The sequence below is a fragment of the Rhincodon typus genome, chromosome 15, assembly GCF_021869965.1.
Source record: "Rhincodon typus isolate 14 chromosome 15, sRhiTyp1.1, whole genome shotgun sequence".
Lineage (NCBI taxonomy): Eukaryota > Metazoa > Chordata > Chondrichthyes > Orectolobiformes > Rhincodontidae > Rhincodon > Rhincodon typus.
Genome location: NC_063346.1, coordinates 2,906,466 through 2,924,537, shown reverse-complemented (window position 1 = coordinate 2,924,537; position 18,072 = coordinate 2,906,466). Strand labels below are relative to the sequence as shown.

General features: G+C 42.5%; 1 protein-coding gene across 1 annotated transcript in view; it reads right to left on the bottom strand.

Annotated features, from left to right (window-relative positions):
* The window catches only part of uba2 (ubiquitin-like modifier activating enzyme 2), a gene marked incomplete at its 5' end in the record, with an annotated part of 51,114 nt that overhangs the window by 19,166 nt on the left and 13,876 nt on the right, over nt 1-18,072 (bottom strand). Inside the window, 9 exons of the mRNA XM_048605941.1 lie at nt 1,343-1,479; nt 2,481-2,586; nt 3,412-3,508; nt 4,217-4,372; nt 5,057-5,169; nt 8,532-8,625; nt 10,069-10,232; nt 15,321-15,420; nt 17,279-17,400. Of these exons, the coding sequence (XP_048461898.1) occupies nt 1,343-1,479; nt 2,481-2,586; nt 3,412-3,508; nt 4,217-4,372; nt 5,057-5,169; nt 8,532-8,625; nt 10,069-10,232; nt 15,321-15,420; nt 17,279-17,400 (1,089 nt within the window). The remainder of the gene's footprint in view (nt 1-1,342; nt 1,480-2,480; nt 2,587-3,411; nt 3,509-4,216; nt 4,373-5,056; nt 5,170-8,531; nt 8,626-10,068; nt 10,233-15,320; nt 15,421-17,278; nt 17,401-18,072) is intronic.

Sequence of the window (18,072 nt, the reverse complement as noted above, 5' to 3'; positions counted from 1 at the left end):
GTCGCGAACCATTTCAACTCCCCCTCCCATTCCGCAGACGACATGTCCATCCTGGGCCTCCTGCAGTGCCACAACGATGCTACCCAAAGGTTGCAGGAACAGCAACTCATACTCCGCTTGGGAACCCTGCAGCCCAATGGTATCAATATGGATGTCACAAGCTTCAAAGTCTCCTCTCCCCCTACCGCATCCCAAAACCAGCCCAGCTTGTCCCCGCCTCCCTAACCTGTCCTTCCTCCTGCCTATCCCCTCCTCCCACCTCAAGCCCACCCCCATCTCTTACCTGCTAACCTCATCCTGCCCCCTTGACCTGTCCATCCTCCCTGGACTGACCTATCTCCTCACCTACACTCACCTTTACTGGCTCCATCTCTGCCTCTTCGACCTGTCTGTCTCCTCTCCACCTATCTTCTCCTCTATCCATCTTCTATCCGCCTCCCCCTCTCTCCCTATTTATTTCAGAACCCCCTTCCCCTCCCCCATTTCTGAAGAAGGGTCTGGGCCCAAAACGTCAGCCTTCCTGCTCCTCTGATGCTGCTTGGCCTGCTGTGTTCATCCAGCTCTACACCTTGTTATCTCAGATTCTCCAGCATCTGCAGTTCCTACTATCTCCTTGATCATAAAGCACTTTGGATGCCCTGGAGTTGTGAGAGTCTTTATTATGCTAATATGAGCTTGTTAAGTACTGCTGAGATTGTAGCGTCAGCCTAAGAGTCACAGTGAAGCTGCATTTCCTAAAGTCAACCAACAACAAATCCACATTCACTTTGGGGCTGAATTTGTGCCGCACAAGTGTCAGACAATGACTATCTCTGAAGAGAATGAATCTAACCATCTCCCCTGTATATTCAAAAACATCATGACTAAAATCCCTTTTAAAAAAAAACTGACCAGAAGCTGTACAAAATCCAGTGGCTACAAGACAGTTTAGAAAGTGGAAATTCTATAGTGAGTAACTCATCTCCTGACAGTCCAAAGTCTGTGCACCATCTACATATACATGTCAGGAGGAGACTGGAATACTGCCCACTTTCCACCCATCATCCTGTCTTGGAACTATATCAACATCTAGTCACTGTCACTGGATTGAAATCTCAGAAATACCTCCCTAACGGCGCTGTGGGCATAGATGGACTGCAGTGGTTCAAGAAGGTGGAAAGGGCAATCAGGAATGGGCAACAAATACTGGTCTTGCCAGTGAAACTCTCACTCCATGGATGAATTTGAAAAACTAAGCCTACTGCAGGCTCGTGGCAATGCAAACAAAAGGAAAGGATTTGTACTAATATACCGTGTTTTGGTCTGGGGAAGAGGAAACGAGGCAGACACGAAAAGCCATTACCTTTCGACGTTGAAGGCTGTGCTCCATCATCACTGCCATTGGTTATGGCCTTGCCATCTTCCTCATTTGGCTTTTGAGGAGCTGTCTCAGGAGCATCTCCAACCACTTCAAACTCTATGTCCTTCTCCAGATCTTCACTGCAATTGATCATCACAATGTAAAAAAACTCAACAGCTCAAACAATTCATTGCAAACACAGAAATGGAGGTCTAACACACCACTGCCCCTTGTAGATAAACTGTGTTTTTGTTTGGGAGGGACATACAGTCCCAAAGGGGCCAAGTTCAATTCTTCATCTCTACTCAGCTCTTTCACGCCTGAGTTGAAAACACTAGGGCTCTGTCTCCCTCATCAGAGGGGCTGCTGCAGGCAATGGAGAGGACAGACAGCACTTCACTGTGCTCCACCAGTGCAGCTGCAACTGTCACTCTCAATCTCAACCCAGCTGAACAAGGTACCACAGCCCAAGCACAAGCAAACAAATCAAAGAGTAAACACTTCAGGAGAGGGAGGGATAGTTTTGGTCTTCTTATATAAGCAAAGATATTATTGCCATAAAACTAGTTCTCTCTGAACTGGTTCCTGAGATGACAGGGTTGTCTTATGAGGATGGTTTGACAGGTTGTCCTGCAGCCATTGGGAGTTTTGAACAATGCAAGTTAACTTTATAGAAATATATAAAATCCATAGGGGTCCTGACAGGACGGACGATGTGAGGATATTTCCCATTACTGGAAAGACTAACCACAGGAGGTTAAAATAAGGGTTCTCCCATTTAAGGCAGAGATGAGGGCATTTTTTTTCCTCCAAGAGTTGAGCGTCTAAGAATTCTCTTCCCCAGAGCACAGTGGAAGCAGAATCAGTAGACACTTTTAAGGCAAAGGTAGATAATCAAACATGAGAGGAGGTAGACAGTAAAGTACAATTGAGGCCACATCAAATCAGCTATTATCTATCCACATCGAATAGGTCCAAGGGTCTACTCCTGCCCCTGTTTCATATGCATGCGATTGGGGGGTGGGGGAGTTAAAGGCTTAAGTGAGGCAGTGTGTTGTTGCATGGCAGTTAGAGATAAACCTGATGTTGTACTGCTTTTAGTACGTCAGATGTTGTGACAGGGCAAAGGCCTGTTCCTCACCTGTGCAAAAGGGTTACAGTTAGAGTGTAGTCCTGTAAGAAATCATCTACTTGGAGTCGGCTTCCATTGCGGATCCCAAACTCGGAAAGGTTCTTGTTGTTGTTTGCTGACAGAGATAATAAAAAACAAGTGAAAGATAAAATACACACACTACAAAAGGATGTAATTGTATTGGAGGGATGTAGAGGAGATTCACCAGGATGTTGCCTGGAATTAAAACATTTCACCAATGAAGGCAGGCTGGGTGAGCTCAGGTTGTCTTCTTTGGAGCAGAGAAGGTTGAGGGGGACATGATAGGGTTGTAGAAGATTATGAGGGGTAGAGACAGGGTGAATAAAAAGCAGCTGTTCCCTTAGTTGAAGGGTCAAGAACAAGGGGCACACTTTTAAAGTGAAAGGCAGGTGGTTTAGAGGGGATTTGAGGAAAGACTTTTTCATGCAGAGAGTGGTACCTGTTTGGAATGCACCTTATTACCTTTAAAAAGTACTTGGACAAGCACCTTAAATGTTACAACAGTGAAGGCTGTGGCCCAGTACAGGGAAGTTGGACTGGTGTGGATATTGTTACAGACTTGATGGGCCAAAGGGCCTCTTCTGCATTGTATGATTCTATTACAGTACGAAAGTACTCCCGAGTGTTTTGCCTCAAAGGTGAGGGAGCAACAACTTCCCTGCTCCTCGGATGCTGTCTGAACTGCTGTGCTTTTCCAGCTCCACATTTATGGACTCTAGCTTCCAGCATCTGCAGTCCTTACTGTCTCTAAATCACTGAGCTTATCACTCAGGTGAATGGCAAATGTAGGAAGAGATCTGGTCATGTTATGCAGTGGGGCCTGGGTTCAAGTCCCACCTACCCCAGAGGTGTGTCATTAACACCTGAGCAAAGTTAGATTACAAAATGTAAAGATGAAATAGACAAAACTGCTCTATACCTTCTGTCTCTCCCTCCTCAGAGGAGATAAGGATTGTTCCCTTGCCATCTTCTATCTGCACATCCGGAGCTACCATCCCAAATTTATCCTTCAAAATCTGCAGTGAAAACACATGGCTGACTGAGTGCAAAAATTACACAGTTTCCAGCTCAACATCAAATAACTCAGACAACTTCACTGCAGTTGTGTGAGGTCAACTGACCTTGAACCCTGAAGATCATTGAATGTACAAGTTAAATCCCAACAGGCAAAGGTCTCTTAAAGTGGTAATAAGCGTAAGGTTCCCTCTAATAATAAAATCATCCATATGGCTCAGGGACTTTAACCCCAGAGTGTCTGAGGGAGGACACCAGAAGGCTATTCAGCCCCTTGAGCCAGTTCTGTCATTCAGTTAAATCATGGCTATCTTCACGTTAACTCAATCCAACCACTTTTACTTTATGAATTAAACTCGCTTTTTGAGCAAATAAAACCCGATTATGTTGGATTATTAATTGAACCAGCATCCACTGAGAGAAAAGAGGGGGAAAGACACGTGAGTGAGAATGGGGCAAAGGCTAGCAAACAGAGAGAATGGGGAAAAGGAGTGAAAGAGACAGAGGGAGAGAAAGGGGAGAAAGATAGAACCGGGGAAAAAGGTGAGGGAGAAAACAGAGGAAAGGAAAGACTGAATGGCAGAGATGAGAGTGAGTGAGAAAAAGGAGGAAAGGAGAAAGTTGGAAATGTCACAAAATGGTGTCTGCAAGCGGAGAGGTTGACATATTTGTCAGGTACTCTTTCAACTAACGTAGAAATCCAGCCTCACCCGGTCTTGCAACACTTGGATGGAGACTTTCTGAGTGTTGAGTTTGATTGTGACTTCAGGTTTGATGGAACATACATAGCAGGTTGGATTTGGAGGGTCCAGGATACACGGAACCAGCAACTTTTTCCGAGGATTGGGCTGCTTATTCAAAAAGATCTAAACACACAAAAGGTCAATGGTTGAAATGTGCTTGGATAAAACAAGTCTTTTCAAGTTAAACTAAACTGGAAATTCACAATCTACCCTCCCAAGACTCAGAATTAATTTCTAGCTATGAATATTTATTTTCTTACTCAGGGGTCCGAGACTACTCCCACAAATCTTCCTCTACCCACCCAGCCCAACCACCAAAGATATTGGGAGAGCCCCATTATGAGATATTTATAGCACACAAACAGCCTTTTGGATCAACAACCTCAGGTCAGTGCTTATATATCCACCTCTTCCTATCAATGACCTCTAATTTTCCCCTCAATTATTTATTCAGCTTTCCCACAAATGTATCTTTACTGCTCACCTGTGGTAGCAACATTCAGTGCACTCCCTAGTTAAATAATTTCTTCTAGATTCATTTTTAAAATGACTATCCGATAATTATGGGCCAAGTTATGCTCTTCTATACCTACTCCAGACATCACTAAGAAGCCATGTTTAGTTGGCTGTGCAGCAAAATCAGCCTCTTTTCCAGGACATTTGTAAAGAGAAACAAAGTGACCACGTCACAAGGGCAAGCATCATCATTCAAGGGAGCTCACGTTCACATTCAGGTTTGTGGCCCTGGTCAGCCTGAGCTGTTGACCTCCTCCCCTCCACTCTTCATGAACTATTCCAAAGACTTACTGTCCTGCATTGTTTCAGATTCCCGGAGAGAATTTTCAGTCCTTCCAACACGATCAAGCCGGCAATCACTGCGTTTGTGGTTGCAATCGCTGGGATGATGTTACCTGCCATGGCTGTGGACAAGGTACACAAATTAAAGGAAACACTGATTCAAAGATTGATGCACCTCTCAAATCCCCTTGAAGACTGGTCAATGCATCAATGTTACACACTGGATTATTGTTTAAAGCCGAGGGTTCCACTTAACCTCGGCCTCAGCTGTTTTCTCCCCTGAAGCTGACATCTCTGCTGTTTCAGTTGGTGAGCACTTGTCCTCCAATACCCTGAAAAGTGACTCCTCTTCATGGGCTTTGAGCATCAGCAGCTCAGCCAACTGTGTCCAAACAGAAACTGGTCCTGTCCTCTCCGACACCACCTACAGAGTACTGGATCCAGCTTGATTTTACCTATTCTCTAATTGCAATCACGAAGGCCAACTGCAGTACCCTGACCCAGCTCCAGTCAATGCCAGCAGCAGCAGGTACATGGATCAAACATTACAAAGCCTACCCTGATAAAGACAACATTTTCAGTGCTCCCTTATAGCCAATATCTGGCAAGCATTTCAACAGAGATTTGCTTAACATACCCAACACTGCCATCTGCTGACGACTACTGATTTTTTTTTGAGGTAACTGTTTTATCCCCTCACTTTGCCCCAAGGTACTAACAACTTTCTCAACCAGAAAAAAAACAATCCAAGCAGCCATTTTTCACGTGAGAATGCAAGTCAACAAATTTCATTTCCGTAGCAACTTCCAAGTCCAGGAGATCCCAAAATAGTTTATAGTCAGTGAAATTTATTTAAGAAAGGTGGCAAGGAGAAAGTCAGGAACTACAGACTGGTGATCTTGATGTCAGTGGTGGGTAAGTTGTTGGAGGGGATTCTGAGGGACAGGATTTACAGGTCTTTGGAAAGGCATGGACTAATTAGGGATTGTCAACATGGCTTTGTGCGTGGGAAATCGTTTCTCACAAACTTGACTGAGTATGACGAAGTGACAAAGATGATTGATGAAGGCAGAGTGGTAGACGTGGTCTATGTGGACTTCAGGAAGGAGTTTGACAAGGTTCCCCATGGTACACTGGTTAGCAAGGTTAGATCACATGGAATCCAGGGGAGCTAGCCAATTGGATACAAAATTGGCTCGAAGGTAGGAGACCGAGGGTGGTGGTGGAGGGTTGCTTGTCAGACTGGAAGCCTGTGACCAGCGGTGTGCCACAAAGATTGGTGCTGGGTCCACTGCTTTTCATCATTTATATAAAATGATTTGGATATGAATATAGAAGGCATGGTTAGTAAGTTTGCAGATAACACCAAAATTGGTGGTGTAGTGGACAGCACAGACGTTTACCTCAGAGTACGACAGGACCTTGATTAGAAGGGCCAATGGGCTGAGGAGTGGCAGATGGAATTTAATTTAGATAAATGTGAAGTGTGGCATTTTGATAAGGCAAACCAGGGCCGGACTTACACAGTTAATGGTAGGGTCCTGGGGAGCGTTGCTGAACAAAGACATTGGGGTGCAGGTTCATTGCTCCTTGAAAATGGAGTCACAGGTTGAGAGGGTGGTGAAGGCGGTGTTTAGCACACTTGCCTTTATTAGTCAGTGCATGGAGTACAGGAATTGGGATGTCGTGTTGTGGCTGTACAGGGCATTGGTTAGGCCACTTTTAGAATACCGCGTTCAATTCTGATCTCCCTGCTATAGGAAAGAAGTTGTGAAACTTGAAAAGGTTCAGAAAACATTTACAAGGATGTTGCCAGGATTGGATGGTTTGAGCGATAGGGAGAGGCTAAATAGGCTGAGCCTATTTTCCCTAGAACGTCAGAAGCGGAGATTGAGAGATTTATAAAATCATGAGGGGCATGGATAGGGTGAATAGCCGAGGTCTTTTCCCAGGGTAGGGGAGTCCAAAACTAAACAGCATATGTTTAAGGTGAGAGGGGAAAGATTTAAAAGGGATCCTGAGGAGCAATTTTTTCACACAGAGAGTGGTGCATGATGGAACGAGCTGCCAGAGAAAGGAGGAGGAGACTGGTACATTACAACATTTAAAAGGCATCTGGATGGGTATATGAATAGGAAGGGTTTGGAGGGACATAGGCTGAATGCTGGCAAATGCGACTAGATTAATTCGGGCTATCTGGTTGGTATGGAGGAGATGGACCAAAAGGTCTGTTTCTGTGCTGTATGAACAATACGATAATGAACAGAAAATCGGATTTGCTGTTAGTTGAGGGATAAGTCTTGAACTATCGACCAGGATATCACAACTCTTTTACTTTGTTTGGAATACCGCAACATGAAATTGTACAACAACCTAAGGAGGTAGAGAGTCAACATTACACGTCTGGTATGACTCAGTTTCTCCAGCATTCAGATTTTCAGCATCCGCGGTATTTTGCCTTTAATCGAAAGCTTTCAGCAATGACTGCATCCAACCCTGTTTTCACCCAAAACCCACGAACGACCACATAGGCAGGGTGACCAGACAGACAGGAAGGGGAACCACGGGTGACACTTCTACTAATTCAGGGCTACTAAAGTCACCTTCAATAGGGGACTAATTAGATCATCTATCAAAGAGTCAGCACACGCACATTATTTGGTCCAATGCCAGCCACTGCCAATCCGGCTTAGTATCTTTATTGGGTGCAATTAATACTTACCTCTCAGCTAACATACCACCAACACTGATGAACTCTCATGAATATAAATGATCCATTATGTTTGCTTATAAACTAACAGCAACTACAATTCAAAATAATAAACTCTCCGTGAAGCAATTTGGATGTCCTGAGAATGTGAAAGGTGCTATATAAATGTGCTCTGAAGAAATGTCCTTGATTGGAAACGCAAACTCTGTTTCTCCCTCCAAAGATTCTGTCAGACCAGCTGAGTATTTCCAATATTTCCTGTTTTTCTTCCAGATTTTCAGCATCTACAATATTTTGCTTTTCAATTTGTATAAACACAAGTTCATTCCTCAGGACTATCTGCTGGAAAGGTTACTCTCACAAACACCACTTGCACTTGGCTCACTCCAGTTCTGTGTCTCACAATCCTTTAGGGATTGTAGTCTCTAGCTTGTGGAAATGGATAGAAGGTTGCAGAATTACTGAACATAGTCAGCTCAAAGGATTAAAGAATGAAAGGAATGAACCTGGCACCTGAGAGCATTATTCGTGGTCTACTCAATGTAATGCTCACATTCAGGATTTCTGGATCCTGAGAGAGGGCTTAAGAACAGGACAACGGTTGGACAAGGGGCCTGAGCAATTCAGCAAAGCAGGAGACACTTCAGCAAGATTCCTTTTTGCAGATAAACTGGCCAGTGACTTATGGAGTTCAAGTGTATATTAGCAATACTGTGACTGAATGGATCCTGCCTGTGTCATCTCTATAGTAAAATTTAAACATGCAAGCCTTACATTTCACATCAAACTTGCTCTTCATATTCATGCTGAAGATGTGCATCCGTAGGTTGGCAGCTGCAGTCACAAAATTCATAGCAGGGGGGTCATCCTGCAAACATGATCAATGAAGGAAACAATGACTTTGCACATCATGTATGCATGTTCCTTCAGAGGCACAAATATTCAAAGTAAAATACGTACTATATTATCTTTCATCTATGTCTTTTATTTAATGTGTATTTTATTTTTACCTAAATCTTGTTTAAAGATTGAAGTCCTGCATCAGCCTGCCCTCCCAAAAGAATATAGACCTCCACCAAGGGAACTGAGCTGAAAGCTGCCAATTTACCTCCTTGGGATGTACATCTCATCTGATGGCCCATAGACAATGAAGTGGACAACAGGCTTTCAAAAGCAAACAGTGAATTCAGCCAATTCTATAAACAAGTAGGGAGCAACCAGAGTAAGTATAGACAAAACTCAAAGCATACAAAGCCATAGTTCTCAAAGTATGTGACAAGTTCTGGGTTCAGTACAGTTGATATGTACCCCTTCTAGAACATTTCAAATCAGTGCTGCCTGATTTAAAACCAGGGCATAGGTTAAAAATAAGGAGTTGCCCATTTGAAACAGAGATGAGGAAAGGTTTTTTTTCTCTCAGAAGGTTGAACGACTCTGGAATTTCTCTCAAAAGGCATCGAATGCAGAATCTTCAAATATTTCTCAGACCGCAGTAGATAGATTGTTGATTCCAAAGGGATGAAAGGTTATTGGGAATATACAAGAATGTAGAATTGAGATTAAATTCAAATCAGCCATGATCTTATTGAATGGTGGAGAAGGCTTGATGGGTCACGTGGCCTATTCTTGTGATATGTTTTTATTTTCATACCATGCTCAAAATCGCCTGACAGGGCTGCATCACAAGCAATGCTGCTCCTGTTTGCATGCTGCACAGACTCATTACTCTGCTTCACAGTGCCACTAAGATATTCACATGTCTCTGGATGCCTTCACTTAGTACCTTACAGTCAGAGGTAGCTTGTAACCCATGAATCCAAGTTCTAGGCTAACAATCTCAGTGTGGTACTGGTGTGAAATAGTGAGGGTGCTGCCTTTTAGATAAAATGTTGAACCAAGGCCCCATGTGTCATCTCTGGTGGCTGTACAAGATCCTGTGACACCTTTGGTAGAAACCTATTGCTGTCCCTGGTGTTCTGGCACATATTTATTCATCTAAAAACATCACAAAACAAATATCCAATAATCACTGTATTACTGGTGGTAGTTTGCTGTATACAAATTAGCTGCCTGCATTGCACAATGACAGTATTGCAAATGTATTTTTTTTTGAATCTGTAAAGTGCTTTGCAATTTTCTGAGGTCAAGAAATGTGCCATATATATGCAATTCTTACTTTGGACTGACTTTTAACTCAGGTCTTAATGACAGCATTCTGATTCAACATTCCCTCTAATTAATGTTAATTCCTGAAAATAATTAAGACATTGTTTTAAATTAAGAAAATGATATTAGATATGCTCAGTCTAACCTTGTCCCAGACAAGCTCCCCTCCATCTCCCTTCTCAGCCAGACGGGCTTTGAGGTGATCAACACTCCGTGCAAATAGGTAAGCGTAGCTCTTCACATCCAGAACCTGCTGGTCCTTCAGGCCAGCCTGTGAGGCCCCTGCATGCTGCAGCGATGTACTGGTCTCTAAACAAAAAGAGAAAAAGCTTTAATCTTCAGCTTAAAGACCACTCTGCAGAGCAAGGAAGTGGATAAAATCATAGAGAAGTTTAATAAAAGTGAAGCCAGTACCAATATGTATCATGCAAATGTATTTGGGACAATTGAGGATAATATATGGCTTATTAAGCTTCTGTAAGGAAATATTCAGTAAGCAGGTTTCAGGCTGACTTGGTTTAAACACAACCAAAGGGTTTACTTAAGAAGTTCTGGGGAACGAGCCTGACCAGGTGGTCGACAGCTTGGGAACAGTGATCACAATTCAGCAAGCTTTAAGGTACTGATGGATAAAGATAAGTGTAGTTGTCAGGTAAAGGTGCTAAATTGGGGGAAGGCTAATTACAACAATATTAGGCAGGAACTGAAAACGTTTGAGGGCAAATCAACATCTAGTATGTGGGAGGCTTTCGATTGTAAGTTGCTGGGAAGGATAAAGGATAAGTATGACAAGTTTAGGGAACCTTGGATAACGAGAGATATTGTCAGCCTAGTCAAAAAGAAAAAGGAAGCATTTGTCAAGGCTAGGAACATACAAAGCGGGGTGGAATACAAGGAAAGTCGAAAGAAACTTAAGCAAGGAGTCAGGAGGGCTAAAAAGAGTCATGAAAAGTTATTGGCCAACAGGATTAACGAAAATCCCAAGGCTTTTTATACATAAATAAAGAGCAAGAGGGTAGCCAGGGAGAGGGTTGGCCCACTCAAGGACAGGGAAGGGGATTTATATGGGGAGCCAAGGAAATTGGCATGGTATTAAATGAGTATTTTGTGTCAGCATTCACCATAGAGAAGGACTTGGTGGATGATGAATCTGGGGAAGTGTATGTTGATAGTTTGGGTCATGTTGAGATCAAAAGGGAGGTGGTATTGGGGGTCTTGAAAAACATTAAGGTAGACAAGTCCCCAGGACCTGATGGATATACCCCAGAACACAGAGAGGCAAGGGAGGAAATTGCCGGGACCTTGAGAGAAATCTTTGTATCCTCACTGGCTACAGGGGAGTTCCCAGAGGATTGGTGAATAACCAACGTTGTTCCTTTGTTTAAGAAAGGTGGCAAGGATAATCCAGCTAATTACAGGCTGGTGAGCCTTACATAAGTGGTAGGAAAATTACTGGAGAGGATTCTTCGAGACAGGATTTACTCCCAGTTGGAAATAAGTAGGCATATTAACGAAAGGCAACATGGTTTTGTGAAGGGGAGGTCGGGTCTCACTAACTTGGTTGAGTTTTTTTGAGGAAGTGACGAAGATGATCGATGAGGGTAGGGCAGTGGATGTTGTCTACATGGACTTCAGTAATGCCTTTGACAAGGCCCCTCATGGCAGACTGATACAGAACGTAAAGTCGCATGGGGTCAAAGGTGAGCTTTCAAGATGGATTAAAAAAACTGGCTCGGTCATAGAAGACAGAGGGTAGCAGTGGAAGGGCGTGTTTCTGAACAGAGGTCTGCGACTAGTGACGTTCCTCAGGGATCAGTGTTAGGACCTTTGCTATTTGTAACATAAATGAATGATTTGGAGGAAAATGTAACTGGTTTGATTAGTAAGTTTGCGAATGACAGAAAGGTTGGTAGAATTGCAGATACCAATGAGGACCATCAGAGGATACAGCAGGATATAAATCGTTTGATGACTTGGGCAGAGAGATGGCAGATGGAGTTTAATCCAGAAAAATGTGAGGTAATGCATTTTGGAAGGTCTAATCCAGATGGAAAATATACAGTAAATGGCAGAACCTTTAAGAGTACTGATGGGCAGAGGGATCTGGGTATACAGGTACACAGGTCACTGAAAATGGCAAAGCAGGTGGCGAAAGTAATCAACAAGGCATATGGCATGCTTGCCTTCATCGGCCGGGGCACCGAGTTTAAAAATTGGCAGGTAACACTGCAGCTTTATAGAACCTTAGTTAGGCTGCATTTGGAATATTGTGTTCAATTCTGGTCGCCACACTACCAGAAGGATGTGGTGGCTTTGGAGAGGGTACAAAAAAGATTTACCAGGATGTTGCCTGGTATGGAGGGAATTAGCTATGAGGAGAGGTTGGAGAAACTTGGATTGTTCTCACTGGAACGACGGAGGTCGATGGGCAACCTGATAGAGGTTTACAAGATTATGAAGGGCATGGACAGAGCGGACAGTCAGAAGTTTTTCCCAGGGTGGAAGAGTCAATTACTAGGGGGCACAGATTTAAGGTGCGAGGGGCAAGGCTTAAAGGTGATGTACAACACATGTTTTTACAGAGAGGGTGGTGGGCGTATGGAACTCGCTGCCGTGAGAGGTAGTGGAAGCACATACTATAGAGACTTTTAAAGGGAGTCTTGACAAATACATGAATAGGATGGGAATACAGGGATACGGTCCCCGGAAGGGTAGAGGGTTTTAGTTGTGATGGGCAGCATGCTGGTGCAGGCTTAGAGGGCCGAAGGGCCTGCTCCTGTGCTGTAATTTTCTTTGTTCTAATTAGAGATAGTCACACTAATACAATGAGGTTTCCGCTGTCATCGTTCTGTTAAGATTTAATGCTTAGGACAAAGTAAAACCAATATCATGGCATAAGTGATATCTGCATTCCAGTGCAGATAATGACAACGTGCTGAATTCGCCATAGGTTTCTAAGTAGGCTTCCTTTCGGTAATTCTCTGGTATTCTGTACCAAGGACTCACTTGGATTGGTTAGTAGTTAGCAGACTCTGTGGCAATCCTTCTGGCAAGGATTTTGTTTATATTAATAAAACTAACCATTTGATTTTTCTTTCTGCAGTCTCTGAACCTATATAATTTGACTTCATCAACTTGGTTGATCAAACATATCCAACTATTTCTCCAATTCCTCTTTCAGATTTCCAGCATTCTCAGTATTTTGCTTTTAGTTAACAAGGGTATAGGTTTAAGGTGAAAGGGAAAAGATTTAAAAGGAACCTAAGGGGCAACTTTGTCACGCAGAGGGTTGTGCCTGTACGGATTGAGCTGCCAGAGGAAGTGGAGGAGGCTGGTATAATTACAACATTGATAAGGCATCTGGATGGTTATACAAATAGGAAGGGTTTAGAGGGATATGGGCCAAATATCGGCAGAAGGGACAAGATTAATTTAGGATATCTGGTTGGCATGGATGATTTGAACCCCACAGGGTCTGTTTCCAAGTTGTACATCCTTATGACTATCTCTGTAATTATATACTTTGAGAATGACTGTAACTTTCTGAAGAATATATTACTCTGCCATGTATCTTTAATCAAGATACTAAACAGCATTTAAAAGACAGTCCCATGACACCAGTGATATCTGGAGCATACTGGATGAAATGTGAACAATATTGAATACATATTGTATTTGTTTGGACATTGCCTAGCATGAGCAAATAGTTATGAAGGAAACGGGAAACATCAGCTTTCAGGGTATTTGCCACAGCTAACTTGAGATTTGTTCCAACTGGAAACAATCTGCTATCCTTGCTGTCCATTCTTACCTAATTTTAAATCCTTGATGTCATACTCTTCCAATAACTGTTTTCACAAAAAAGCTGATGTTTCCAGTTTCCTTCACAACTGTATTTGCTCATGCTAAGCAATATCCAAACAAACATTCTCACAGCTTCCATATCCTGCTGTAGCACGGAGCCCACCATTGTCTGCACAGCCTACACAGCCCTAAGATTTTCTGATTTTATGTAGCTTGTTGTTACTCTGCTAAAACACAGAACCCCAATGACATTTTAAAAAAAAAAGCTTGGTTATCTCTAGGTGCTGCCTTTGAAGGGGACTTGGTTGGTGAGTGATTGGCTGGAGGGCTCAATGGAGCTGCCCAGAGACAAGTACCTCAAACTCAATAGCTGTCCCCACAAACCGTCACGAAATCCTATCAACAAGAGAGGCTGGAAGAGGAGGAAATCCCAGCCTGAAAGGCAACCCACTTCCAGCTGCACTTTCATGTGACTTCCGCTGAAGACAGCTCAAGTGTGCCCCTTCAGAGGCTAACCAAGGTTAGTATGAATTAAATCCAATCCTACAGTTCAGTCAGAATTCCCAACCCCTCCCCACCCCCCCATAATCAAGACTTTGCGTCTAGTCTGTCTGTCTCTAGATCAGCTTCATGACTGAGAAGGAAAATAAAGTGTTTTAATGAGCCTTATAGAATGGCATTTTTAAATAGTCATTTTAATTAACTACTTACACAAATGATTCATTTGCAGCTTTGCACTTATCACCTCTGAAATTCACAATTTCTCTAGTAGCAAACCTCATCGTTCTGAAATGTGTTCACTGACATTCTGACTGATAGTGAAATTAAAATGTGGCCCTATGCAGAAAAGTTGCACAACCCTGGTATAGATCAAGGTGGTCATGCTAGACTCGTGTAAAATTCTAGTTAGGCCACAGATGGAATACTGTGTACAGTTCTGATCACATTACAGGAAGGTTACAATCAGATTATACAGGGCGTACAGATTTACGACAGTGGCAAATTTTAGTGATAAGGGCAGGTTAGATTGGCTGAGATCACCATCTTTGGAATAGATGTGGTTGACGGGAGATCAAATTGAGCATATAAAATTATGAGCTGCCGAGACAGTATGCGTAGGATGGCCTGAATTTCCTGTGCAGTGAGGTCAATAACCAGAACACAGGGAAATGAGAGGGAAGTTGAGGAGAATATTTTTCTCAGAACTCGGCCTGAAGAGAGTGGTGAGGCAGAAACTTTCATCTCATTCAAAAACGATTTGGAAAAGCACTTGAGGTAACATAACAGCAATATGCACCAAGAGCTAAAACAGCAGAAAGGTAGGATAGCTCTTGATTTGGGCCACCTGTCACAATGGATCAAAAGGTCTCCTTCTGTGCTGTAAACTTTCAAATGAACCTCCTAGAGATGTGCACATGTAAAAATTCTCTCAGCTTTTCTGTGCTTCATGGTGGAACTGCACTTACTGCCAAGGCTGTCACATGAGGAAAGGTATGGCAGAGCACTTGGCAGGAATCAATGCTTTCAAGATATGAAGAAGTGAAGAGAGGAAAGCACAGTTAAAATCAAACCTTGATCCAATTGTAGCCTTACCAAATTTTTCAATTTCAGCCCAGTCTAATGGTACTGGTGCTTTCCGCCTGCGCCACAGTTGGTCCATTGTGAGCAAGTACTTTATATCATCCCTGAAAAGCTAAGAAAACAGTGTAAAAATTTTCAAGATTTCAAAGTATTGACAGATCAAAGGAACTACTGCCTGTTGTTGTTAACTTTCAACAGTAACGTTCCATTTTGTTGATGGCTTACTGCTAGTGTGATACTGAGTCACACGGACTGTTAGTAGTTCAAGATCAACCCTAGGTCACTGCTGAGTTCACTGATCTCAATTTTAGGAGCAGTGCGACACTGCATCTGATCTCTGTTTGTGCTGGCTCAATTCAGTGGGCAGCACTCACCTGAGTCACAAAACTTGAGAGTCCAGTGTCTTAAACATGTAAACTTCAGGTCAACCCCTCTACCTCTAGTGTTGAGAGACTGCTACCAACCAGAGTCGCTGTCTTTAAAATGTGATGTTAAGCAGATAGAGAATCTCTTTGTCCTCTCAGGTGGATATAAAAAAGACCAATGCCAATATTCAAACACATCAGGGAGTTCTCTCCTGGCTAACATTTATTAATGAAAACCAAAACAGGTTAACCTTGCTATATACAAAGTAGCTGCCAGGTTTTCTAATTTACAAGAGCGACTACACATTGTAAAGTGATTTGGAATATCCAAATGCGTGAAAGGCATTACCAAATGTAACTCTTTCTTTACTGTACCCACATAGCTGTGTGTTGTCTATGATTCTATACAAATTGTGTGTCTTTGCGATGTTCATATACGTGCAGAGATTGGGAGCAGGCTGATTCTTACGCTCCCCATCAAGGGGTGCTGTAACCTAACAGATCACAATCTTTTTTTCCGGGTAGGTGGGCGTTCCTGGCAAGACCAAATTTGTTACCCAGCCCTAACTGTCCCTGATTAGACTTGATATGCTCAGTCTTTTTCGAGGGTAGTTAATTTTGTAGAGCATGTGGAGTCATGTGGCAGATTTCCTGCAATTGATGGCAAATTCAGTGTTTCTCAAACATTTTTACTTGAATAAATCTTTTTCAAATAAATTAATAACCATGGATACTTTGCATCTAAATTATAATCTCAATAATGTTTAACAATTGCCATTTGAAGGCATGGTTCCAACGATTCTTTAAGGAAAAGTGTTTACATTTCTGCAGCTTTCAGCACTCCTCCATTCACACTGTCCTGCCCAACCCCACCTTCAGATGAAACTTACACCGTACTGATCATCTGGCAGTCACAATGATACCATCAGCCCAGTGCACTGAACAGCTGGTGACCACAGTCACTCCCTACTCTCATCTTCACATTATTCTGCAGGCCCCATGGAAAATGTTTACAATTCTCAATGGAGTATTGCTAGACAGTGATTGCTATGATTAGTCAACAATTCCATTACCTGCTATATCATGCAACTGACTAGAATGAGAAAGGTGAACTCGGTGGATTGCAACATTTCTCCATCCAACAATTCCAATCCTTCGGATTATTGGAAATTTACATGCTGTAGTTACAGATGCATTGACAGATGGAATCAGCTCCCGAATTTACAGAATCAAAGTTCCTTCTCATTTTGAAGACCCTTTTTAGATCACTAGCATCGTGGCTCAGACAGGATCATGATACATGTTAAATAAAACAGTGGCATAGGATTCTGAGCAGGGGAGATATCTCTGGGGTTTCAATGAAAAAATTAATTGGATGGTAATAGCCAAACATGGCTTTGCAACAGTTAGTATTTCCCACATTGCTAAATATTTAGAATTATATTCAAAGCTAAATATTTAGAATGACATTCAAAGGTTCTGAGTTACAAACTCTACTCTCTCAAACCCATCAGTTACCATCAACATTAAAATGCATTACATCCTCTACAGCTGCATCGACTGTTCACTGACTAACAATGGGCTGAAAAAGACTTGCGCCTGTACCTTGTTGAATATTTTTACTGGGTCGTACCCAGTGGATCTGGCCCAGTCCTTTGTAGATACACGTTTGATGCCACCGTCCTCATTGGAAGCTCCTGCCCTTGCTGCTGCATCCGACAGTTCCCCTACCAACAAGCAATTTGGAAATATACTTAAGACATACAAGATCATGAGCAAATAGAAGGAGTAAACTAATTTGGGCCCTCAAGCCTCTTCCAAACCATCTTTTATTAAAATCCATTCACAGGTATCACTGGCAAAGCCAGCATTTCTTGCTCAGCCCAATAGCCGAGAAGGTGGCAGTGAGCAAATACATATAAATGAATAGCTTTTAGGCTATTTCAGAGGGCAATTACGATTCAAACACATTGCTTTGGGTCTGGAGTCATGTATAGGTCAGACAGACAAAAATGATGGATTTCCTTCCTTAAAGGACATTAACAAACAAGATGGGTTTACACCACAATTCAGTAGTTTCATGATTACTATTACTAATATTAGCTTTTATTTCCAGATTTATTTTAGCATTGCTGGAAACAAAAACATTGCGTTGGAGTTCTGTCTGGCATTTATTATTTAAAATAATAGAGTGTGCGGAGGATCACACTGGCAACCAATTTAGAATCACTTTTTGGACTTACAGTGTGGCACTTGGGTGAATTGGAAGCTACATATATTAACCTACAAGTCTGTCTGTCCAGACTGAAATAACTTCATACTAACTGCACCTGACTGAAATTAAACAATATAGATGACTGCCATCATCTAGTCGATGTCTTGTCCAGAGTGACATCACT